The 27,194-nt window shown below is 39.5% G+C and overlaps 1 protein-coding gene across 23 annotated transcripts in view; it reads left to right on the top strand.

Annotated features, from left to right (window-relative positions):
- Nucleotides 1-27,194, top strand: part of PSD3 (pleckstrin and Sec7 domain containing 3) — a 644,089-nt gene that overhangs the window by 575,567 nt on the left and 41,328 nt on the right. For all 23 annotated transcript variants that reach the window (XM_070598606.1, XM_070598623.1, XM_070598605.1 and 20 more), the window contains one exon: nt 3,626-3,696. In XM_070598606.1, coding sequence (XP_070454707.1) covers nt 3,626-3,696 — 71 coding nt within the window. The remainder of the gene's footprint in view (nt 1-3,625; nt 3,697-27,194) is intronic.

Here is a 27,194-nt window from a genome sequence, read left to right as displayed (position 1 = left end):
TGGCCTGAGGGCTTGCTGTTAGGTGGGGCCAGTCCCTAGGGCGGGTTGCCTGCCCTGGCTGAACTGGATTAAATCTGTGCTCTAGTGGGTGTGGCAGACCCCTGGGCTAACAGCCCAAGGGATGCACCTCAATGGCCCCCACCAGTATCCATAGCAGCATGCCTGGACCAGCTCAGAACAATGGCCCCCACCAATGTCTCAGTCACCGGAGAGGACCCTCCTCTCACCAAGATGCCCCCTGAGCCCATCAGATGAGTCTCATTTCACCAAAGGATAGTCAGCCTTCTCTCTGGTGATTTTAGGTCGCTGCAATGAGTGAGTTTGTGTGTAGACCCTTTAAGACCTGGATCTTTTCGGCTTTCAGTTGATAGCTTTTCTGGGGGTGTCCTTGCTGCAGTTAATAGCCAGCAAAGCCAGACAGTAAGACCCCCATCTCAGTTGGGCTGAGTCCGAAGGATGGTTATAGCAATATTACCGCTGCTCTGGACCTCACTCCTCCAGGGAGGGCTCGTACCTTGGAGTGGCTCCTGCCTGGTCAGCTGAGAAGCTCCACTGCTCCCAAAGGTGGCTTTTTTCCTCTCCGGCCAGAGTTACTGCCTCTTCTGCCTTCGTCAGGACTGTCCCTTGTCATGGGGGTTCTTTTTATCCAGTTTTCAGTTTTCAATCCAGGGTGATTCTTCCCAAAATTGTTGTAACCTGGTTGTGTTTGTGGGAGGAGGCGAGTTCAACATCTGCTCACAGCGCCATCTTGACGAGATCTCCCCAGATATTTATTAAAATACATCTACTTACTAACTCCCTAATACCCTCATAATCAAAGCCTTTCAATAGGATGCACTGGGTCTGCAGTCAGTAATCGCACTCATTCCTCCAGTTATGTTCATTGTGTAACTACAGTTACGACTCTTCCCCCAGTCATATATACGTAATAATGTAGTGCTGTGGAATCAGTTTTAACTCTTTCCGCATTCATCATTGTGAGGAACAGTCTCCTCATTCATTGGTGTCTAGCCCATGTGTTTCACTCAGCAAAAGCCATAACAGCACTGTGTGTGGCTTTCCGTCAGTGTGGCTGAGCCTGCCTCTGGTGTGCATGGGGCTCCCTCTCTTCCCTGAGTGCCACGCTGTCCTGTCTGTGAAATGGAGGTAGGAAAAGTGCCTTATTTCCAGCACTGTGGTGTGAGTTAAACGGGTGAATACATGTAAGTCATTTAGAGTAGTGCTTTATAGCACACTGGTTATATACGGTTGAGTACTCACTTCTAAGTTATCTTGTCAGAATTGGTTGCTTCTTTTAAGTCTTAAACAACTAAATTATAATTGACCAAAACCAAGGTTAAGTTTCACACTTCTGTGCAGGTAGAAAAGTAGAGAAGACAGCACAGGGTTGGTGCCCCACAGGTGGGGTAAGATCACCTTTCAGCTGGAGAGATCTGTGGGATCTGTGTCTAGTAGGCTTAGTGTGCTAATGATAAAGAGCTGATAAAGAGTTTCGTGAACATGCACCTGAATTCACAGATAGGAGATTTCTATTCGAAAAGTAGTGAAATAGATTTGTAGATCTTTGAACTGAAGGAATCTCAAGATGCCGCTAAACTAGCTTTACGGCTTTGTGGAAAGCCTTTAAAATCCAGGACCTACGTTCCTCCTACAGAAACGAAAAGGTTTTCTCTAAGTTTTTTTCTAGCATTATCCAATGCTTTGCCTTAAGTTATGTGAATTATCCACATTTTAAAATTAAGCAGCTGAAGTCCTGAGAGGTGGAGGAACAGGTCAGGAGTTACTGGTTAGGGGTTGGTGGGTGAGAGGATAGGTTTTAGACAAGGGCTAGAAACCAGCTGATCTGCTGTGCAGTCTGGCACCTCCACCACACCGTACTGCCTCTGGTCCTGCTCTGCACCAGCTCCTGCAGCCCATGGTAACCTCTGTGTGCGCTGTTCTCACATCTACCATGTCAGAATTTGATGTCTGTTGAAGAATGTAGTCAGAGATTTTATACATAGAGATATATACATATATCTCTCTATATAAAATCTATAGTTCTCTTTATAGTGGTCACTTCTTTTTTTCTTTATAAAGGAGATTATGGTACACTTTTTTTTTTTTGAGGAAGGTTAACCCTGAGCTAACATCTGCCACCAATTCGCTTCTTTTTGCTGAGGAAAATTGGCCCTGAGCTAACATCCATGCCCGTCTTCCTCTGCTCTATATGTGGAACGCCTGCCACAGCATGGCTTGACAAGCAGTACATAGGTCCACGCCCAGGATCCGAACTGGAGTGCACTAACTTAACCGCTACACCACCAGGCCGGCCGCTGTGGTATACATTTTTTGATCATGTATTTTTGAGTACACACTTTTAAACCTTACATAGTGGAAACAGATGGGATGAGATTTTTTATTTCCCCTGGAAACCTGCAGAGCGGATGTTTTGAGTCCTTTTTTTACCAGGTGGGCATCTCAGTATGGTGTTGGCAGGAGCACCTGTGTTCTGTAGGTGGATATTCACCCAGTTTCCAAGCCTAAGGATCTTAAATCTTCAGTCAAAGGAGATTTAAAGGATTTAAATCTTAAGAATAGTGCACTTCCTAATTTAATCAGATGTACAAATTAAGGACAGTCTAGGCAGGCAGATAGTTGATAAAGGAATAAGAATAAATAGTCCTTCTACCTATTTGGATAGACATGTTTAGAAAAATGGGATTCAGGTAATAATATTTTCTAGTTACACATTTTAATTTTTTTAAATTAAGAATAAATAATAAACTTTTGCTAATCTATTCTTTTGCTTTAGGACAATTTGTGAAAGTTTAAGTAAGTCAATAGGCGAAATTCTGCTTCATACTTTAGGAGAATATAAGGACTTCAAAAGAGAAGTCATTTGGAGAATTTTTATGAGGATGACTAACTGCCTTGCACTGTGCCAGGTTCTGTGGATTCTAAAGATGAAAGTTCACAGGTCATTCAGTCTAGTGAAAGAGACATTTAGACCAAAAATTACATTACAGTGCAGCAAAGTCTACAGCGAAGAATTCACAGGTTGCCATAGGAGTATAGGAGTGATAATAATTAAAGATATAGTCCGGTTGGTGGGGGTATGGGAGAAATGCTAAAAGTCGTCCTTTTATGTTCTGGGACTTTTTTCTTACGATTCCTTGAAATGTGGATGAAGCCATAAGGCTCTGGTACTCAGCCGTTTAAGCGTTTTCTTGGATTACTGTGTGTTTCCAGGATGCTTTCTCTTTAGCTCTCCCGTCTTGAGGTTCTCTCTGCTAGAGGGCCGGCTGCTGAGCCGAGCTGCGGGATGAGCTCCTGCCTCTCCGCGTCCTAGTGTGCGACCACAGGCAGGTCGCCTCTCTGTGCTCCGGTCTTGTAAAAGGACAAGAGTCGTGGTCCCTGCCTGCCAGGGCTGTTGTGATGATTGAATGCCACAGTACCTGGAGACATTTTTGGAATACTCTGCCTGGACACGGAAAGGCTCAAGGGAATTTTAGTTCTCATTGTCATTGGTTTTGTTAGCTACTAAACCAGAAACATTGAAACACAGTCATCATGTTGATCATTCCGCTTCTCTTTCCATAATGCTAACGTCCAAGTAAAATTTTCCGTTTCTTTTCCTTTCTAGCTCCAAGAGGACGGCGAGGGTGGAAAACCTTTTATGCTGTGCTGAAGGGGACAGTTCTTTACTTGCAAAAGGTAAAAGCAAATGAAAAATGGAAGCCCGCCAAACGTAATGAAATGTTAATTAGACAACTTACCCCAAAAATGCTCACTTTGTACACAAATATTCACTTTGTACAAACACCCAAAAGACTGTTTCCTTGATGTCTAAATTATTTTTTAGATTTTTTTTGTTTCTGGTGAAAAAATTATTTTGGAAATTATATGTAACGTAGTATTTTATACATATATAAAGGTTTTTTATCTATATGTATGTATGTATGATCAGAGGGAATGGATTAGCTTTGTTGTAATTATGTTCAATTAGAAATTTTGAGGGGCCAGCCCCGTGGCCGAGTGGTTAAATCTGGCGCCCCGCTGTGGCGGCCAGGGTTTCGCCAGTTCGGATCCTGGGTGTGGACATGGCACCGCTCATCAGGCCACGCTGAGGAGGCATCCTACATAGCACAGCCAGAGGCACTCACAACTAGGGTATACAACTATGCACTGAAGGGCTTTGGGGATGAGGAAGAGAAGAAGAAGAAGAAAAAAAATAAAGATTGGCAACAGATGTTAGCTGAGGTGCCAATCTTTAAAAAAAAAAATTTTTGAGAATAAGTTGATAAGTTAGACTTCATATGGTCTGTGCAGGTACAGACCTATGGCAGCACTTGCTTCAATGGATATTTATACTGTATATTGTTTATTTCTTCATTTATTTATTGTTATTTAACAATATATCTTCATTTATTTGTCTTCATTTAGATCCTGCCGAAACCTAGAAACACATTTTCATTCAAGTCCTAAAGTATCGGTATTTAACAATGAAAATGTATTCCAAATTACCTGAGTAAGGGTTTGTCAAGAACATTCCCTGTCAGGATCCTTTCTTCCAATCGCAGAATCTGGAAATCTGTCTGGGATCAGGTTTGCATGTTCTGGCCTGTGAAGGGTAGTCCCTGGAGCTTCACCACCCTAGCTCTGTGTAGGTGGAGATGGGAGTGTTGTGTGTCGACTGGAATGAGGTGCACCACTTCCCGGGCCCGGCAGGATTCTGCCTCCCGCTGTGAAGGCAGCTGGGGCAGCTAGGGCTGACTGGAGGCCAGGCAGGAACAACACTGCCCTCAGAGGTGACTGATGGGAAAAGGGTGTTTTTGTGATAAAAACCATGTAACATGAGATCTACCCTCAATACATTTTTAAGTGCCTAGTACAGTATTGTTAATTATAAGTGCAGTGTTGTGCAGGAGATCTCTGGAAATTTCCCATCTTGCATGACAGGTAATATCCAGTGAGCGGTTATTCTCCCACTCCCCTCTCCCAGCCCCAGGCAGCCACTTTCTGTTTCTGTGAGTTTGACTATTTCAAATACTCATATAAGTAGAATCAAGCAGAATTTGTCCTTCTGTGACTGGCTGACTTCACTTACCATAATGTCCTCAAGGTCCATCCATGTTGTAGTATATGAAAAGATTTCCTTTTTTATAGCTGAATAATAGTTCATTGTTTACTTCCTTTTCTTTATCTGTTCATCTGTCATGAACTTTGTGTTGTTTCCACTTCTTGGATATTGTGAATAATGCTACAGTGAACACAGGAGTGCAGAGATCTCTAGAAGTGGAATTCCTGGATCTGCTTTTAATTATTTGAAGAACCTCTGTATTGTTTTCCACGGTGGCTGAAACATTTTCAGTTCCCACCATCCGTGCACAGCAACTCCACATTCTCCACATGCACGTTAACACTTGTTATTTCCTATTTTTGTTTTTCTTTTCTTAATTTGTTATAGTGGCCATCCTAACAGATATGAGATGATAACCTCATTGTGGTTTTGGTTTGTTTTCCTGACGATTAGTGATGTTGAGCATCTTTTCATATACTTGTTGGCCATATGTGTGTTGTCTTTGAAGAAATGTCTATTCACATCCTTTGTCCATGTTTTAATCAGGTTGTGTTTTGCTATTTAGTTGTAGGAATTCCTTGCCTATTTTGGATATGGATCCCTTATCATATATATGGTTTTCAGATATTTTCTCCCATTCCATAGATAGCCTTTTCACTCTCTTGATTGTTTGCTTTGCTGTGCAATCAAGTGTAAACAATTTTACACAGTTTGCTGTGTAAACGATTTTAGTTTTATGTAGTCCCACTTGTCTGTCTTTACTTTTGTTGCCTGTGCTTTTGGTGTTGTATTCAAGAAATTATTGCCAATCTCAAGATGCTTTTCCCCTATATTATCTTCTATGAGTTTTATAGTTTCAAGTCTTACATTTAAACTTTTAATTCATTTTTAGTTGACTTTTGTGTATGGTGTAAGGTAAGGATAGAATTTCATTCTTTTTTTGCATGTAGATACCCAGCTTTCCTAGACTATTTATTGAAGAGATTGTCTTTTCCCCATGTGTACTGTTGGCACCCTGTGAAAGATCAGTTGACCATATATGCATGAGATGTTTTCTGGGCTTTCTATTCTGTTACATTGGTCTCTATGTCTGTTTTTATGCCAATACCATAATGTTTTGCTTACTGTAACATGTTTTGAAATCAGGAAGTGTGAAGCCTCTAAATTCGTTCTTCTTTCTCAAGGTTGTTTTGGGTGTTCAGGATCCTTTGTAGTTTCGTATGAATTTTAGGGTGAATTTTTCTATTTCTGTAAAAAATGCCATTGGGATTTTGATAGGGCTTGCATTGACTCTGTAGATGGCTTTGGGTACTATGGACATGTTAAGAATATTAATTCTTCCAATCCATGAACGTAGGATGTCTTTCCATTTATTTGTCGTCTTTAATTTCTCTCAGCAATGTTTTGTATTTTTCCTTGTATGAATTTTTCGTGTCCTTCATTAAGTTTATTCCTAAGTATTTTATTGTTTTGATACTATTGTAATTGGAATTTTCTTAATTTCCTTTTCAGATTGTTCATTGATAGTGTATGTAAATGCAATTGATTTTTGCCTGTTGATTTTGTATCCTACAACTTCGCTAAATTTGTGTCTTAGTTCTAATGATTCTTTTGTAGAATCTTTAGTTTTCTGTATATAAGGTCATGGCCTCTGTGAACAGAGATAATTTTACTTTTTCCTTTCCAATTTGGATGCCCTTTATTTCTTTTTCTTGCCTATTGTTCTGATTAGGACTTTAGTACTACGTTGAACAGAAGTGGCAAGAGTGGGCATCTTTGTCTTGTTTCTTTCCTTAGAGGAAAAACCTTCAGTTTGTCACCATTGAGTATGATGTTAGCTGTGGACTTTTCATATATGGCCTTTATTATAGTAAGGTAATTTCCATTTATTCCTAGTTTGTTGAATGTTTTTTGTCATGAAAGGGTATTGAATTTTTATTAAATACTTTTTCTGTATCTATTAAGATGATCATGTGATTTGTGACATTTGTCCTGTTAATGTGGTTTATCACATTAGTTCATTTTCATGTGTTGAACCATTCTTTCATCCCAGGGATAAGCTTGGTCGTGGTGTGTGCTGCATTTAATATGATGTGGGATTTGGTTTGCTGGTGTTTTGTTAAGGATTTTTGCCTCTATATTCATCAGGGATATAGGCCTATAGTTTTCTTTTCTTGCAGTGTCTTTTTCTGGCTTTGGTATCAGGGTAATGCTGTCCTCAAAAAACGAGTTTAGAAGTATTCCCTCCTCTTCAGTTTTTTGGAAGGATTTGAGAATAATTGACATTAAATTCTTCTTTGAAACTTTGGTAGACTTTACTGGTGAAGCATGTGGTCCTGGACTTTTCTTTGTTGGAGGTTTCTGATTACTGATTCAATCTCCATACTAGTTATAGGTCTGTTCTGATTTCCTGTTTATTCATGATTCAGTCTTGGCAGATTGTATTTTTTAGGAATTTATCCATTTTTTCTAGGTTGTCCAATTTGTTGGTGTACAGTTTCTTATAATCCTTTTAATTTCTGTGGCATCAGTTATAATGTCTCTTCTTTCATTTCTGATTTTATTTATTTTTTTTACTTAGTAGTCTAGCTAAAGATTTGTCAATTTCATCAGTCTTTTCAAAAAACCAATTCTTAGTTTCATTTATTTTTTTCCTATTGTTTTTCTGACCTCTATTTCATCTACTTCTGCTCTGATCTTGATGTTTCCTTCCTTCTACTAACTTTGGGCTTAGCTTGCTCTTTTTCTATTTCCTTGAGGTGTAAAGTTGGATTATTTATTTGATTTTTTTTTATTATAGGTGTTTATCTCTATAAACTTCCCACCTAGTACTGCTTTTGCTGTAGCTCATAAGTTTTTGGTATGTTGTGTTTTTGTTTACCTTTGTCTCAAGATATTTTCTCATTTCTCTTTTGATTTCTTCTTTGACTCATTGATTATTTGACAGTGTGTTGTTTAATTTCCACATATTCATAAGTTTGCATTTTTCCTACTGCCATTAATTTCTAGTTTCATCCCATTGTGGCTGAAAAATAATATACTTAGTGTGATTTCAATCACCTTAAATTTTTTAATACTTGTTTTATAACCTAACATGTGATTTATCCTGGAGAATGTTCTTTGTGCACTTGAGAAGAAGATGTATTCTGCTACAGTTGGATGGAGTGTTCTCTATATGTCTGTTAGGTCCATTTTATTTACAGTGTTTTTCAAGTCATCTGTTATTTTTTGATATTCTGTTTGGATGTTCTATCCGTTATGGAGAGTAGGGTATTGAAATCCTCTATTATTATTGTATTGCTGTCAATTTCAGTTCTATCTGTATTTGCTTCATATATTTAAGGGTTCTGATGTTGGGTGCGTATGTATTTATAATTGTGACTCTTCCTGGTGAATTGACCCTTTTGTCATTATATAATATCCTTCTTTGTCTCTTTTTACAATTTTTGACTTAAAGTCCATTTTATCTGTAATAAGCATGGCTCTCTTTTGTTTACTTTTTGCATGGAATATCTTTTTCCACTCCTTTACTTTTATCATATATGTATGAACTATAAAGTGAAGCTCTTGTAGACAGTATATAGTCAGATTGTTTTTAATCCATTCAGACACTCTGTATTTTGATTGGGGAGTTTAATCCATTTGCATTTAAAGTAATTATTGATAGAGAAGGACTTACTGTTCGCATTTTGTAAATTGTTTTCTCTTTTGTAGCTTTTTTGATCCTCTTTCCCGCTGTTGTCTTCCTCTGTGTTTTGTTGATATTGTGTAGAAGCATATTTTGCTTTCTTTCTCTTTCTCTTGTGTATCTTCTGTAGGTGTTGTCTTTGTGGTTACCATGAGGCTTACATAAACCATGTTATATAGTTCTAACAGTCTATTTTAAGCTAATAACTTCAATCACATACAAAAATTACATTTACTTCTCCCCACCACACACAGAGTTTATGATACTGATGTCAGAATTTACCTTTTTTTAATATTGTCTATCAATTAACAAATTTTTCTGTTTATAGTTATTCTTGGCACTTTTCTCTTTTGACTTCTGTACTACGGTTAGATGTGATTTGCACCCTACTACAGTGTTTTATCATTCTGTATTTGTCTATGTATTTACCTTTACCAGTGAGGTTTATAGTTTATATGCTTTCACGTTGCTATTTCACTTCTTTTCATTTCAAATTCTTCTTTTGTTTTCATTACATCTCTTGTAAGGCAGGTCAGCAGTGATGAACTCCCTCAGTTTTAACTTATCTGGGAAAGTCTTTATCTCTTCTCCATTTAAAGGACTAAAAATGGCAGGTCTTTTTTTTTCTTTCAGCATTCTGAGTATATCATTTTACTCTCTCCTGACCTGCAAGGTTTCTGCTGTGAAATCCTATGATACTTTTAAGGGACTCCATTGTATATGACAAGTCACTCTTCTCTTGCTGCTTTCAAAATTCTCTCTTCATCTTTGACTTTTGAAAATTTGATTATAGTATGGATGTCTTTGAGTTTATCTTAATTTGAGACTATAGGACTCCTTGGATCTGGATATCCATTTCCTCACCCAGATTTGGGGAGTTTTGGGCCATTGTTTCTTTTAATACACTTTCTGCCTCTTTCTCTTCTCCTTTGGGACTCTAATAAATGTGTATATTGGTCCAATTGATGGTGTCCCAAAAGTCCCCTAGGCTTTCTTCACTCTTTTTCATTCTTTTTTTGTTTGTTTGTTCCTCTGACTGGATAATTTCAAATTACCTGTCTTCAAGTTTGCTGATTCTTTCTTCTGCAAATTCAAGTCTGCTATTGAACCCTTCTAGTGAATTTTTTCAGTTTAGTTACTGTATTCTTTAGCTCCAAAATTTTTGTTTAGTTCCTTTTTATATTTTCTGTCTCTTTGTTGATAGTCAGATTTTGTTCATGCGTCATTTTCTTGAGCTCGTTGAGCATCTTTATGATAATTATTTGAATTCTTTGTCAGATGTTTCATAGGCCCCTCGTTCTTCAGGGTAGGTTTCTGGAGATTTGTTTTGTTCCTTTGACTGGGCGATATCTACGTGTTTCCTCATTTGTCTGGTAACTTTATGTTAGGATCTGTACAGCCACCTGTCTCAGTCTTAACATACTTAACAGATTGCTTTCACGCAGGGGAAAACCGTCACCAATCTTCTTGGCTAGGGATTCTCAGGGCCTCTGCAACGTTTTTTAAGGAATGCAACTTCTTTGGGCCTGTGCATGCAATTTCTCAGGGAGGCTTGCATGTTTCTTTTTCGAGAGCTCGTAATTCTTGATCTTTCTGGGGTTTGTGGCACTGCTGTTTCTCTGACTCTACAGCAACAAGCCACCCAGCTCTGTCTTGCTCTGCATGGCAACTAGGCATCCAGGGTATGCCAACTCCCCATCAGTGCCCCAAGTCAGAGGAGACAGATACCATTTCCCTTGGGCAGTCCTGGGATGAGCCAGAACACCAGATGCACACTCCACTCCTTTTTCTCCCTTCTTAGAGAGAAGCCTTAGGTTGTATACCTTTCTGCCAATCTTGCCAAGCTTACTGGCCTGCAGCAAGTCACTCACCACTTTCCTTTGGTCCAGCAGCCCCCAGGCATCCAATCTGTGCTGATTTTCTCAGAGCTCTGAATGAGGTTAGACAGAAACCCATTCCTTGGGCAACCTTCCAAAAAGCCAGAACACTGGAGGCATGCTCCACTCTTCACTTTCCCCTGAGGGAGAAGTTAAGGACCAGGGCATTCTCTCACAGTGCTGATCTGTGGCAATTTCGAGGAGGGACTGGCACAGTTAAAGTGGAATTGCTCTTCTTACCCGTTTCAATGCAGCTTTTCTTGGTCTTTTGCTCACCTGGAGTACTGCACCTGCTTAACTGCATTCTGGCATTCTCATAAAGGTGTTTTGATCTGTAAATCATTGTTAAATTAGTGTTTCTATGGGTAAACAAGAACTGAGACTTCCTAATCTGCCATCTTGCTGACATCACTCCTAGGAAAAGATTTTTAAATCTACTTGAACTATGACATAGTTTCAGTATCTTTTTCTTTTTATTCTACTTATTCTCATAAACATTTTTAAATTAGAAATTTTTCAGGAGCATATTTTTTGGTCAATCTGCTATCTGGTAAAGGTGTAATGGTAAGTCATAGGGGTTTATTTTTTCCTTAATAGGGTTTAAAAAAGCATTCATTTTTAATTGCTTACAATATTTTCCATTAAATAGATTTACCATAATTTAATCTTTTTCCCATTTTCAGACATACCCTCTTTTCAGTTTTTCACAGTTGTAAAATATATGTATTTGTGCACATGTCTGTTTAGTTTTTGAGATAGATTCTTGGTAGTATCATGGGTCGCAGGAACAGGGTAGGAATTGTTTAAAATTGAGATGTATTTATAAATTACTTCTGGAAAAGTTAAGCCAACTTTCGTTCCCTACAGCAGTTTATGACAATATCTGTCTCACCACAGCCTCTCCTAACCACACTGATTATTAATATTTGGATATTAAAGAAAAAGGTCTCATTCACTTTGAGCTTCTGTTTTCAGTGTGCAAATACATGCCCTTACATGCTTTTTACACTTCTGTAGCTGCCTTTCTATACTTGTGTTTCTCTGGGAGGGAGTCCTTCCCTTTTATATAACATCTGTAATACAGTTGGCCTTTAATGGGTTCCAAACGCATGGATTCAACCAACTGTGGATTGAAAGGCCTATGCTAGTTGTATTTGTACTAACCATGTCCAGACTTTTTTTTCTTGTCATTATTTCTTAAACAATACAGTATAATAACTATTTGCAAGTACTTATCTTATATTAGGTATAAGTAATCTAGAGATGATTTAAAGTATATGAGAGGATGTGCATCAGTTATATGCAAATGCTACGCCAATTATGTGAGGAACTTGAGCATCCATGGATTTTGATATCTGCAGGGGTTCCTGGAACCAATCCCCTGCAGATACCAAGGGGTGACTGTACTGGATCAGATGGCAACTCCTGTGTAATGGCATCCAGACTTGAACTACTGAGATAATAAACTGCTTTAGAATGGAGATAAAACTATTGGGGAGAAATATATTTGTTTTATTTTAAACATTTTGAAATGTTCTAACAATGCCCGAGATAATATAACTGAAATAATAATTTTTTTAAACCACTGTTCCTTAAGAGTCCACTCAGATCAATATTTAAGAGGACTTCAACTGAACTATATTATATTCTATATCAGCATTTTGCGTATTACCAGAGCAGCTTTGTAAAGAACGACGTTATAATTCTCTTTTCTTCTATTTCTTTATTGGGACTTTTTTTCAGATGTCTAGATTGGGAAGTACCATACCTCACACAAACCCTTTTGTTCTCTTCCTTTTGGAGTAGATTAGGTAAGGACTATTAGGGCATGGAATGCTTCAACTTGGACCAGAGCTTTCTTTGTGGGTAAATAATCTTTGCAGAGAGAGGTATGAAGTTAGCTGAAACCCAAAGATTACAATGAAAATGATTTGTGGCATCCTTCTAAAATTTACACGTCACTTTGAGGGACAAAACAATATCAAAAACAGATTAGGAGATTATCCGTGGCCCTAGTTGGTCAGATATCTTGTATTGTCTTTATTTCCCTATGGAGTCAGCACAACTTCTAATTTATAAGTCATGTGTGTACGTTCTGGGCCCACATTGGTCCTTTCAACTAGCTTTGTCTCTGCAGGGAACAGCCCTTTGAAATTAAATTTTACATATCCCAGCTGTTTCCCCAGCATAAATCGTATTCTCTTGGCTTACTTTTTCATTTTCTCTAAAATCTCTATAAGGACTATCTTTGGCAAAACGATTTCATGGAATACCTAGCCACAGGATTTCTACCCACTCCATCCCAGGGAGAGGCTAGGAAGAGAGAAAATAATCCTACATTCAGCATTTAACAGAGGTGACTCAAAGAGAAATATTGTTTGCAAGTCACCAACTTTTCCTATTTCATTGTCTTCTCCCTCAGATAAGTGAATTGGATTGAGTTTGACTCATCCAGATATAGAAGAGAAAGGACTAAATATTGACAAGGGAATGACTGTAAACTTTGAAGCTTCAGCATCAGTTTAGATTAGAGCTCCAAAATTAGATTCCATCTCCATATTTATGGTACCTCTGGAGTATGGCAAATGGTGCGTTTAGGGAAAGTTGGGTGAAATTCCTTTTATAAAGTGAGAAATCAGACACAAAGGAAATGATACATTTGTGTAGCAGAGTGCAAAATAGAGCTGTGGGCTTGTCTGTCAGAGTGCTATTTCATCGAAGCAGTGAGAAGGCAGCGTTGCTGCAGACTGTCTGCTTAGGGTGAGGGTAACCCTGAAAAGGGCAGCCGTGTTTCACATCCAGTCTCTACTCTCCTGTTATTGTTTTTAAAAGAAAAAGGAAGGGCTGAAAAAAAAATGTGACAAATGCTTGAAACTTCAACATGTTAATCAACCAATGTCTGTTCCCAGAAACTTCACACAAATCCTAGAGACTAGCTCATCAGTCACTGGAGGCTTAATCTTGTCAGGCCACGTTCTTATGTGGATATATTTACTCTGATTTTTTAATTATTTTTTCCTGATTTTTAATATTAAAAAAAGGCAGATAGGCAATACAAATATGAAGACCCTATGAGCTTCTACATCTGAAAATGCCAAGCAGTGTAAGGTCAACAGTGCTATCTGCTGCTGAACAGACAGACCTTTGCTCTAGAAGGTCTTCAGCATCCTTTGGGATATTGAGCTGCCCACGAGATACAGCAAGAGTGGGTAATTAGATTCTTCCTCTTTGAATAATCTCTGAGTTATAGAGTGTATCGGAAGCTCAGTACTGGTGAAGGATGGGTCCTACAAAGGGCTTCTAACACCCCATTGCTGGCTAATCCTAACCTTACTGGAGTCCTGCTGTGCCAACACATGATAACAGATGTGACATAAAAAGTAAGTTATGTGATTGCAAGGTGATGTGGGGTGTGTATAGTTTGGGGTTGACATCGTCATGTGACCATTTAGAGCTCATCACATGTCAAGTACTATGCTAAATGCTGGGCTTCGAAAGATGACTAAGACACAATCTCTGCCTACATAGAAGTCACAAAACAAGAGAACAGGTAAATTGAACATATGCCAAACAGAGGGATATATTAATAGAGGAATGGAAAAGTCTTACTGAATAGGGCTCCCTAATCATGCTTGGAAAGGTCAGAGAATGCCTCCCTATGGAATTAACACACCTTGACCTGATACCTGGAAGGTGAGCAGGAGTTTGCTGGGCAGGCAAAGCAATAAAATGCATTTTAGCCAGAGAGGTGAAAAATAACAGATTTGAGAGAATGTGGCATGTTCCAAGAATGGCAAAACAGCTTTTTACATGTGGATTATAGCATGGATAGGGGATAGCAAGTAGTAGAAACATGATGAAAAATTATGTTTCAAATAACTAGTTTATCATGAAAATGAAAGAGATGATGTCACAATGTCATAAACTATGCACTTTACAAAAGAAGCAGTTTTCTTTCCCGAAGAAATTTAAAACTCTTTGAGTGTGAGTTGTGTGCTGCTCCCACCGACACCCAGGTACTAAAGGCTTTAAACAGCATTGCCCTCCATGCTGGGCAGCCCACTGGACAGGACTGCTGGATAAGACATGGTCCTCGGAGTGATGCATTGCTATCCTCTCTGTGCTTTTGGAATGCCAAGATTAACATTCCTGGGATTCAAGTATAGCTGAGAAAAAGTGGTCACCCTTTCCGCTTCTTCCCTCTGTTAGCCAATTCACTATTTGGATGAGGATAATGAAAAAAGGCCCACTTCTCCCCTAGCCCAAGACTAGTTTAATTCGGCTTGGCAGTGACTCACTTAGCATGCTATCGGTGGGGCTCTGCAGATATGTGCACACAAAGATAATAGGACCTAACACCTGCTCTTAAGGGTCTCCCCAGCACGCTGAAGTTCTGCCACCGTTCTTTTTTTTCACCCCTTGTAAATTTCTTGGCATCAAAGATTTCTGTCCAAAGGCTACCAGTGACTCCCCGCCCTGAGTTCCCTCCGTTTTCCTCAGGTGGGCAGATGCTCTCTCACTGCTCCCCATCCCACCATGGCTGCCGATACCCTGGCTTCTAAAAGAGGGGGATAGTATTGCCTGAGACAGAAGGAAGCAGGGTCACTGCTCCCTTGATTAAATGAATCAAAGATGTCTTCTGAAGAGACCATAATGGCAGGTAACTCACTTCTTTAAAGCCTACCCTCCACATACTCACCACACACATGCACAAAACCCCTCTCCTATCAGAATATCAATCTGTTTAGCGTCTTACTGCATTATCAGTTGCTCATCAGTTGCTTTTAAGCCTTTCATCAAGACTTCTCAACTATGAAATAACCTAATAATTTTTACCCATTTAGAACAATTCAATAAGTAAGTATTTCCTCACTAAGAGTGAAGAATAATAGTAAAAGTCACTCCTCCCTTTCAAAAAAATGCAGTCATCAGAAAGAGAACCAAGAACAGCTGAAATTATACTGGGACAGGACTCTAAATCCTTTTAGTCTCCACTTACTCCACCATCTTCCCTACTCCTGTCCCAGCCAGACAGAGAGGCTCGTCACAAGGTTGTCAGTGACTCCGACAAGAAACTAAGAGGTGGTAAGTACCTCATGCCTCTAAAGTCTGTGACCCTGCCTGTGTGTTTATAACCCTCTCTGTGGCATGCCCCCTAAACAGACACACGGTATCTTCTTCTTAGCAGCTCCTTGGATGTTAAAGTGAGAGCTTGGTTAGGCGGAGATCTCTCTGCTTGATTTCCTCAGATCCTCCTGGGAAGATACATGTCTTGGTAAAGGACTAAAAGAGTAGGACTTTGGAAGTGGACATACCTCGTCAAACTCTAGTCTGTTACTTAACTAATTTTTTTATTTTGGAGCAGTTAACTATCTTCTCTGAGCCTCAACTTGTTCATCTGTAAAATGGGAGGAAATGATGTTTAACTTGTATAGTTGATGTAAAGAATTTTTTAAATATATGGAAAAAGCAACTGTTTTACAATAGATGAGTAATAAATGTTGTTTCCCTTCCTGAGACTCATAAGAAATGAATGTTTTTTCCCTTTTTATCCTTTCCTGATTCTTGCCAGTCTCATAAGGAATAGTGACTGGCTCAGCCAGACATTTTTTCTGCCTTTTCACAATCCTACAACAGCAGTCTCTGTAATGAAATGACTAAGAGTTAGGCCAGCCTTCTCAGCCATCCAAATGCAGGCCTTCTTTTCCCAGCTAGCTTTATTGCAAGATAAGTAATTCCTTCTACCTTTTCTCTCCACTTCAGATCAGAGACAGTCAGATGCCTCCATAAGCTCTCATAGGACGGTGCATGGAGAAATGGGCAGGGCAGAAGGCTTCGTGTTCTGGACTTAGCAATTTGACACAGACACTAGTTAAAAATACCACATGGACTTTTGTTCCTCACTTCCACAGACATCAGTTCCACCTGTTTAATTTTACATTTTAATCCAAATTAAAAGAGTTTACCAGAGATCAGACCCATGCCTCTTCTGACTCACCCTCCCATCTCAAACCCTAGAGATTTAGGTACTGCCCTGACTTGAGTCCTTTCTTCTATGAAAAAAAAATATATATGGCAAAAAACGCGAAGCAAGTAAGCAATATAGGATGCCCTCTCACCTTGTTGAAGGGACATTTAAGAGCAGTATTCCTGTATTTAAAAAACAAAACACATATCCTTACACAGCATTGCTTTGTGTATAACACCTAAGAGAATAACCATTCCCAGATGAGAGCATCAGGCATCACAGAAGTAGGAATTGGGTTGGCAGACTTACCCAGTCTGAAGTACAGTTATCATCCAGCCAGAAACAAGGCTGGTTTGTTAATATGATACAGTTTTTAGGATACTTTTTGTGTTTGAGCTTCACAAGTTCGTAGGAGGACATTGTTCCCATTTCTTAATGAAGCAGCTGAGGCTCAGAGTTGGTTGACCTCTGCAGCATTGGGAAGGTGCTGGTAGCCATGCTGGTGGCTACTCTTGGATAAGCACTAAAGCTCTGTGTGTGACTTTTCTAATTACTACAAGTTTAAAACACACGCGGTTCTGGAGAGGTTTTCCTTAACTTCCTCAACTGGATTCAACTAATTTTGGGCAAATCATAGCAAGTATGCAATAGCTTATATTCCCTTCCCTTTAACCTCCTTATCTGAGAAGGACTAATGGTTACCCTCTCCCTTTGCACTCCCCTGACTCCAGCCACTCTTACTGGAATATGGGATGATCTCTAATCGTCTTCTATAATTAGAGTAACTAACCTTTTGAGATTTTCTAACACAGACCCATATTCAGATATTCTTCCTTATTATTTCCAGAAACCATGAAAAATCATGGAAATGTCAACATTCCAACCATTTCATGACTTCTAGATTTATACCTTAAAGTGACCCAAGCATCCATTGTCAGCTGAACTTTGGCTAACAAACTACCATTGTGATACAGAGGGCCACAATAGGAAGCAAATCAGTAATGAGCACATCTATCAGATTAGGACTCTGCCAGTTTTTCAGAATGCTATACACTGGAGATATGATCGTGAGCAAGATACAGTCCATACGGGAGCTTCTGCTCCATCTAAAGAGATCAGCAAATAAAAAACATTTCAGTACAATTTGATATGTGCTACAAAGAGGGCAGTGTGCTATTGAAACACATTTGGAAGGACAATTAACTGAGCTTCAGGAAGAGAAGAGAAGGTCGTGGAAGAATTCATGAAGAAAATACCTAAACCTATACTTAAAAGACCGATAGAAGTGAATCAAATAGAAGATTCAGACAGGGAGAAACCTGAGTGGTTGCCTAGATGTGAGAGCTCCCAGCACATTCGAAGAGCTGTAGGTTCAGTGGAGTGTAAAGGGTGTCCAAGCAGATTATGAAGAGCCTAGAAAACCGTGTTTAGAAGTTGAGATTTTATCTGAGAGCATTGTGGCTCTATCAAAGGATTTTAAATGGGGTGTGAGATAATCCCATGTTTATTTTAGAAAAATTAGCCTGGCTATAGGATGGAAAATGGATTGGAGGCAGATTCAATCAGAGACATAGAGACCAGATTAGCTTGAAGTATGGTAGGGGTAATGGGAAGGGAGAAGCATAGTCTAACTGGAGAGTTCAGTTAGCTGTGTTTAATTCAAGGTGTCTGTGCAATAGTAAACAGATAGGCCCAACAAACAACCGTGGATTGCAGAGCTGTTGCCGAGGAGGGAGCCTGCACGTACAGATCTGGAGCGTCATCAGAAGTAGTTGATCATTTCAGCCACAGGAGTAGATGAAGTCTCTCAGAGTTTGTAGAGTGAGGAGAAGATGGAGGATAGAACCAGTGGAACGCAGACACTTCACATGTGCCCTGAGAGGACTAGACAGTAAAGGAGCCTGAACAGTGTGACCAGAGCCAGGAAGAAAACAGGGAAAGAGAGGTGCTGCACATGGCAAGAGACGGTCGAAGTGTTCCGTGCTGTAAGAAGTGAGATAGGAATGCGAAGGTGCTGCTTGAATTCCGACACAGGAATTCACTGATAAAGCAGTTTTGGTGGAGTGCTGGGCTTGGGAGCCGGACTGGAAAGAGAGTTAGAGACATGGAGGCAGACAGTGTCTAGACAACCATTTTCAAGAGGCTTGACTTGTAGTTTCCACTTTGATCTTCCCTCTCTCCTCCTTTTCGGAAATCCCCATTCCTGTGACTTTTGCAATTAACAGATCCCCAGTGTCTATCTCATTTGTACTCAATCTCTTTTCTTTCCTGTTAGTGATTTCTCTCAAAAGTAAAATAAGTCCTTTTCTTTCTCGCTTCCCCCTAGACGGTTTCTGACATTATCCAGTGCCCTCCTTTGCTGCTTTAGGTCATCCACAGTCTTCCTCATGACCACCTCATTTCCCTTTCTGGCACCCTGGCTTGATGTTACTTAGTCACATTTGCCTCTAACTTTCAAGCAAAAGGTAACTTCACAGAATATTCCAATAGAAATGTCAGAACCATTCACAAAATGTCTTTTGGGAGCTATGTGAGAAACAAACATGGTATCGACCACCTAGAAGAGCTTGGGCTTAAGTGTAGACAAGAAGACCAGTCTTATGCAATGAATGGCTAGTGACGTGATATAAACAGTGTATAGGTGAGCATTGCAAGAAACAAAGTGGATGGAATAAAGCTGGGTGAATAACTGATTCTAGTTTCTAGACTCTCTTAGGTAGAGCACGTGAGGGCATTTTTATGGTCGAGTGGTTTTGTCTGTCTTCCAGCAAAATAAGAATGCCCTCCTATCTTTGTTTGGTTCTAGTACCTACAGTGCCCTGAGTCCAGGCAGCTCATGCCTAAGAAATATATACCTTATTGATAGTTTATTGTTATTATTGGAATATAAAGTGTTCACGGAAGAAGAGTCTAATATTATTTTAATGTAACAGTTTATATATGCTTTGAAATTTTGAAACTGCTACGAATTGATGATAAAATGATTAAATTCTTATTGGTCCTGATGATCCATCATTGCTGACATTCGGATATTAAACTTCATATGCATTTGTTAAGCAAGAGTGAGTCATCTACTAGCCAAACGCTTACACAGCCTTTGCCATCATGTAGCTTCAGAGGTCTCTGTCGGTTTCTGTCATGGGCTGTGTGTGACCCTGCTAGTCTCTGCCTTTTCTTGAAAGTATTTTTTTGTAAGCTTTATAATGGCATTCTTGTTACAGGTCTGGTTGTGACAAAAGTGAGCTATGTTACCTTAAAAATAAATTGTCAAGTGATTGATGGAATGGTTCAGAGTAATAGGCGTAGGCTGGGTAGTGCATGGCGGTTAGTTATCTGCTTATTGTATTCTCCACGCAAGGCTCTTGAGACTCTTCCAAGGTCTAGAAAACGACTATTCAAACCTGAATATATTTGTCTTTACCATGTCTTTCAAAGGTGAAAAATCAGTTTGTTATCTAAAAATTTAGATTGCTATCACGATATCTTAGAAAACTCGGTCCTTGATGCAAAATCTTCTCTTCATTCCTTGGGTTACTTGGAAGAGATTTTCTCTTACTGCCTATCAGGTTTTTTTAAGTCTGATTTGGAAGGGAGTTTTGTTTTGTTTTTGCTGTGTTTGAAGTATAGGCAGTGTCAAGAATGAGCGTAGGCGAGGCAGAAGGAAGACGCTGAAGGTTCAAGGGCTCCCAGACTGTGACGATGGCAGCCAGGCTGGGTCCGCTGTGCCAAGTACTGTGGCTCCAGGAGCCGCTGACCCCTGACCTGGTCCCTGATAGCGCAAAGCTTCCTGTGTGCGCAGGACATTTGTATTTCTTTCTGTGAAAGTGCTGGCACTGAGCCCTTTCACACTTTGAAAAGGTGTGCCGACCCTCCCTCATTCTCTAAAACAAGGGAAAATGCACGAAACAAAAAGTTAACTAAACTTTGAAGCCTAGTGTTCCCTTAGGGTAAGATGATTGTATCCAGGTTTTTCTCAGTCATAATTTGGAGGAATTACCCAGTCCAGCAGAGAAATGTGACCATTATGTAAGGGATATTTAGGATATGATCGTAATTTTTAAAAACTGTAAATTTATAGGGGCTGGCCCCGTGGCCGAGTGGTTAAGTTCGCGCGCTCCGCTGCAGGCGGCCCAGTGTTTCGTCGGTTCGAATCCTGGGCGCGGACATGGCACTGCTCGTCAGACCACGCTGAGGCAGCGTCCCACATGCCACAACTAGAGGAACCCACAACGAAGAATACACAACTATGTACCGGGGGGCTTTGGGGAGAAAAAAGGAAAAAAAATAAAATCTTTAAAAAAAAAAAAACTGTAAATTTATAAAAAGACATTGCAGCTGGAAACACAGTGGTCTCTGGGGTTTAAGACGTACAGGCTGGGGGCTGGCCCTGTGGTGCAGCGGTTAAGTGTGCACGTTCCACTTCAGCAGCCCAGGGTTCACCAGTTCGGATCCCAGGTGCGGACATGGCACCACTTGGCAAGCCATGCTGTGGCAGGCATCCCACATATAAAGGAGAGGAAGATGGGCATGGATGTTAGCTCAGGGCCAGTCTTCCTCAGCAAAAAGGGGAGGATTGGCAGCAGATGTTAGCTCAGGGCTAATCTTCCTCAAAAAAAAAAAAAAAAAAAAGAGACATACAGGCCATGCACTGAAGATTTCTGTTTAAAAACACAATTCCCATTCAAATGCCTAGCAAATGGAAACTAGTCTGTTTCTAATGAATTTTTTTAGCCCCACCTGAAGAGATGATGCCGTGCTCTGTGGCTTTTTCCATGCTACTAAAGTGTGAGATAGGTCCCCAACTCCACCCTCTTCCCCTCTGTGCTACTCAGGTCCCTAGGCTCTGCTTGTCTCTTCCTCTCTGTCTCACTCCCTCCTTCCCTCCCTCCATCCCCTCCTTTCAGTAAATGTCATCCCCACACCAATCCTGTGAAAACTGTAGCGGGAATATGAATTAGACGCTAACGTGGTGACACAGGTCTCTGGACTGAGTGGTGGGCGGTGGACAGACACGTCAACGTGATCACAGTGACAAGTGCAGCCTTTAACGAGAGGTTAGTGAGTCCTGGAACTGAGAAGAAAGCAGAGAATAGGGTTCTACCAATGAAAATTCTGGTCATTGTATTAGTTAGAAATATGGAAGAAGGGTGGAAGGGTTTTGAGATTTCTTTTTTCTGCTTAAAAACTTTAAGAATTCTTAAGTTTCTTCAGATATTGAGTCAAGGAATCCAATCATCTTTTCCGAATGCCTGCTGCTGGTCACCTGCTTTTTCTAACTCTCTTCCAGTTCAGCTGTGTAATCATTAAAAAAATAGATCCTAACTTCCTGTTTCACTTACCAGATTTATCCTAGAAAATGTCCTGTGCCTCACTGAAGTGTGAGCCTACTGAGAAAGCATTTCAGGTCCTTTAAGTCCTGCTATCTGTAAGTGCTCCCTCTTTCTGTGGACTAAGGAGGGTTATGATGCAGAGTGTTTCAGTGCTAACAAAGGAGGTCTTCCCGTCCAGGCCGGCGCCTCCACATTGTCACCGTGTGGAGGACAGGCACTGTAAACACGTTAGTTGGACAAGTTAATAGCAACATTTTGAATGCTTTGACTAACTTGCTTTTTCTCTTTTAACTCTCCTTAGTACGGTAATATAGGACATATTTTTCCGACTTGCTTTTTCTCTTTTAACTCTCCTTAGTACAGTAATATAGGACATATTTTTCCGACTCTAAAATTGCTTACCTAACATGAGAAAATGAGATAAAATGATCCTTTAGGCTCTACTCAGCTTTAAGATTCTGTGAATAAGTGATTTTCAAATGCATGATTAGTTAAGTGGGGGCGCTAAAGCATGCCTTTATTTAATCTGCTGTCACTCCTCACTTCCAGATTTGTGGAAATACAGCCCATTCTGGGCTCCCTGGTAAAAGAAAAATGGAGCTGAATAACTTTTAGAAAGATATCTAACCAGAAATACATATAATTTTTTTTAAAAAGATAGTCATCAAATTATGAAAAATGCTTTTAGTGCCTTTTTAAAAATCAGGAGTTAATAGTTTAGGATCCAGTTGACTTTAATTACTGACATTTTTATGAATATCCTCATAGCTTCAAGCAAGAATGTGTTCTCGGTTCTCTGTCTATAGCCTCTTAGTGGAAATCAAGACCATTTCAACTTCGTCTTAAATTGTTTTAATTAGGTATAGCAATTTTACCTATTTAATAAGGCGTGGCGTAAATAATACTTTAGAAACTGGAATCTGAGCGTGTTTTTAATTGATGTTGATGAATTTCAGTTGAGATTTGGTCACTTTCCAAGTCGGACTTTATGTTCACCTGAGAGGACAAATTTTCAGACTGATGCAAATTATTTGTACTTGTATAGATGATTTTTGTGTTAGAGTGTTATGATTCAACTTCACAAGATGTTTAATTAACAGTCTTCTTAGGAAAAAAAGGAAAGCTTTTCATGTCATGCTTTAAATGAATTTAAAATAAACAGCATCGTGAAATCACATTGTTGGTGCTTATTAGGGTGGTAGAGTGCTCCAATGAATCACACTGGATGAAAAGATGTAGATTGCACTGAACACAGAGGAGACTAACATGTTTTTAGGCATCATTTTCACCCTTCATCTGTTTGAGAAAATGGATAGTAATTAGAAGTCATGGAGCATTTTCTTTTCTTATATAAAATTTCTTGATTGAATTTATCTCGCTCTCTGTCTCACATTTAGTTTGCAAAGCAAAGAGTCTTAGGTTTGAAGTGGTTTGATTGCAGTAATTTATCCCTTATTTCTTCCTTCCCAATTCTATCATTTAAACACTATCTTCTACTTTAAGTAGTGAAAAATAAAGATGTCCTACAGAAATGACCCTACAGAGTAAAGTTATTTCTTTTTATCCAGTTGTCAGCCCTAATGTTTCCAGTCTACTGTGGGCTTTGCTCATTTTTTATGGACTTAGAGCTTAATTTTCTAGTAGGAAATCAGAATACCAAACATATTTTTTTGTATTTTGCCCTTTTTTAAATGGTAAAATGATACTGCTATCAACTATAAAAGTGGAAGCTTGTTAGACTTAAAATTCCTAGACTTTGATTTTCTCCTAATTAAAATAGGTCTTGCCTTCCATTTCTGTCCCGTGCAGCCTTTTCCTTCCAGGGTAAGGTAGATTGGAAGTGCATCTGAGAGTGTAGGAAACTGCCTTAGAATAGAGTCCTCTTCAAAAACAGTGGGTAAGTTCTCCCAAGTTGGCAATTGCTATTAGCTTTTATTTAGGACTATAATAAATGTTGCGTTTTAAAATTCTTTGCACTTTTAGAGCAGCCTAAAAATGTCATCCTTTAAGCTTGGTTTTAAATGAAAATATCAGCAGAGAGAACATGCTCCAAGAATATTTATAGTTGTGCCAAGTACGAAGGTCTAAGTCATCTAGTGTTAATGGCTATCGTTTGGTCTTGTGTTTCTTATTCACCTGTAGAAGTTGGCTAGACATCATGATATAGGTGGGAGTTTAACTGATAAGAGGAATTACAATCATCCCAAGGGATACTTATGAAATGAGAAAGGATGAAGGCCAACAGCAGAGCTAACGTCTGAAGGACAGGCTAAAGAGGAGATAGCAAAGTAGTGGTCAGAGAGGTAGGGGAGAAACCAAGGGAGTATTGTAAAAGAAGCCAAGGAAGGATTTCAAGAATATTGTTGACTTCCTCGGGTGCTGTAAGATGGGAACTGAAAAGAATCCATTGAATTTCATAATTAGGAGGTCATTGCTGACCTTTCCAGGGCAGTTTCAATGATTCCAGGTTGCAGTGGGTTAAAGGGTGATCTGGAAATTAATATATAAAAGCAGTTAATGTCGACTACTAACTCACATATGAAGGAAAAGAGAGAGGTGACAGCTAGAGGAGAAAGCAATATTCAGGAGGGACTATTATCTTACAAAGATAAAAGAGACCTTGAGCATATTTATAGGCTGTGGGGAAGATGCCAGTAGCTAGAGAATGATTAAAAATGTAGAATAAATATAATAACCAATGAAATAAGATCCTAGAAAAGGTTGATGGAGGTTGATCTAAGAGCACAGGATTAGCCTCCAGCAGGATTCCTGTTTTAAAAGGAATGAAGATAAAAGTGGTCACAAAATATAGGTGGTATACACAAGTAATCAGCAAGTTTGATATTTACAAGTTGGACCTTATACAAGGTCAACCTATATGCTACTAAGAAATTATACCAGCTAGCGTTTGAGCGCTTACTGTATGCTGTGAAGATTATTAAGAGTTTAAAAAAAGTAACTCATTTAATTTCATCCTACAGCTCTATGAGGAAGGTACTATCACTAATTCTCAATCAAAGAAAGCGAAGCTTGATGAGTTTAATTACACTGAGGTCATGGAAACATGAGGTATCGCGTCAGAACTAGTCATCTGAGCTTAGACGGTTCTGACTCCAGGCGCCTGTGCTCTTAACCACAGTTGTGCTGAGTTAGGGTTGTTGAGAACAGTGGCCATTTGGCAGAACGGAACGGAGAGATTATCATGGACACGTAGAAGAACTGTGTGGCACTGAATGCAGCCGTCAGTGGACCATAAGTCTCTCGTGGCCCGTGTCCACACACCTGGGTTGCAGTTAGCAGCCCAAGTGAAAGATCATAGAAGGGAGAATTGGGGCACGACTTTTCTTTAGATCCAGACTAGATGGATAAGAATATTAAGGCACAGCCTAACAAAAATTCCTGAATTCTAAAGATAAAAAGAAACCCCTGTGAGATTCCTAACAGAAAATATACGAAAAAGAAAAAAGAATCATACTGGCTTTGGACTTTTGTGAAGCTGGAAGCTAGAGGACAGTAGGATAGCATCTACAGACTACTGATGGACCAGGACTCTGCAGCCAAGACCTCTGTGCCCAGTTCTCTACTCGTCAAGGAAAATGAAAGATACGTGAAAATAAAGACTAGAGGGTATCCCACCTGAGAAAAATACTTGGAACAAAGAAAATAACAAAAGGATGAGAAAAGAGACCTCAGGATGGAGAAACGATAGAAAGTAGGTAGAACATGAACACAATACAATCTAAAAGAGGGGCCGGCCCTGTGGCCAAGTGGTTGGGTTCGTGCACTCTGCTTCAGCGGCCCAGGGTTTCGCCAGTTTGGATCCTGGACGCAGACATGGCACCACTCGTCAGGCCATGCTGAGGTGGCATCCCACATGCCACAACTGAGAAGACCCACAACTAAAATATACAACTATATGCTGGGGGCTTTGGGGAGAAAAAAGCAGGAAAAAAAAAAAAGATTGGCAACAGTCTTTGGCTCAGGTGCCAATCTTAAAAAAAAATCTAAAAGAATAAAGAGTGACTTGGGAAATGTGTAATGTAAAATGCAGGTTTCTTGAAGCATAAAATACGTAATACAAGATAATTTCAATAAGATTGCAGGACAAAATATGCTAAACTATTTCAGCAAAGTGTCGGGTTAATGCGAAGCAGGGAAGGGAAGTGAAGCTGTTTAAAAAGTTTTGCAACAGATGTTAGCTCAGGGCCAATCTTCCTCACCAAAAAATAAAAAATAAATAAAATAGATGTTACAGACCACATTCTCTGGTCACAAACCAATAAAATTAGAAATACATAATAATAAATAACTAAAACTTCAGCTACTTTAAATTCGAGAAACACATTCTTTGACATGACTAAGATCAAAGAGGAGATCAAAAACTAAAACTACAAACTAGAGCAAACGAAAAACTGCTCTTCATTCTCAAACTATGTGTAACCTGTATTCAGAGGAAAAATTAGGGCCTTAAATTCTTTCTTAAAGAAATATGAAAAACGAAAGAACTGAGTAATTGTCTTAAATTCAAACAACAGGAAAAATTAACCAAAAGAAACTGATGAGAAGGAATTAAGATAAAAGCCCAAATCATGGACCTAGAATATAAAAGATGTTTGCTGATCTCTGCATAAACTCAAGTATCAGGTGTATCAGAGCTCAGTGGTTACGGCAAGAGACGTAGCATCTAAATGCTCTGAAGATGATTTTGGCCTTGGCCATTTATCCCCACCTCCCATTATTCGTCTGCCGCAGATTCCTGTCTGGAACTCAGTGGTGGCCAGCGACTCAGGGTTCAGTGACAACGTAATCGTCGGGCAGGCGAGCATCCTTTGGTTGTGCTGCTTATAGTCGACACTCTTGCTCTAATAACGGTGCCCCTGGAAGGAGATTGTGAATCTTTGGCATGCTAAATCAGCAAGAAAAATCTCATTTAGGAAAGCTAAGACCCCAAAACATAACTAGATTATCGGTTTATACATTACTGAGAATTACAGAAGAACAAATACATGTACACTGTATTTGTTTTTTCTTTTTATTCATTTCTTTATTTATCATACCTCTCTAGAAAACTTATTGTCAACATCAGTTCTTAATCTCCGAGGCTTAATAAAATAGACTTCTTGTTGCAATCTTAAAGTAGAAATTTCATCGTTTAAAATGTTATGAATTTGGGTAATTTTTATATTGTTGTTGGTATTTGTTGTGCATTTTATGTTTCCCTTTCCCTGTCCCTGCAGTGCACTGACAGTGATCACTAAGGATCAACAGC

The sequence above is a fragment of the Equus przewalskii genome, chromosome 28, assembly GCF_037783145.1.
Source record: "Equus przewalskii isolate Varuska chromosome 28, EquPr2, whole genome shotgun sequence".
Classification (NCBI taxonomy): domain Eukaryota; kingdom Metazoa; phylum Chordata; class Mammalia; order Perissodactyla; family Equidae; genus Equus; species Equus przewalskii.
The sequence above is the reverse complement of the archived record's forward strand: the minus strand, read 5'-3'. Positions and strand labels throughout refer to the sequence as shown.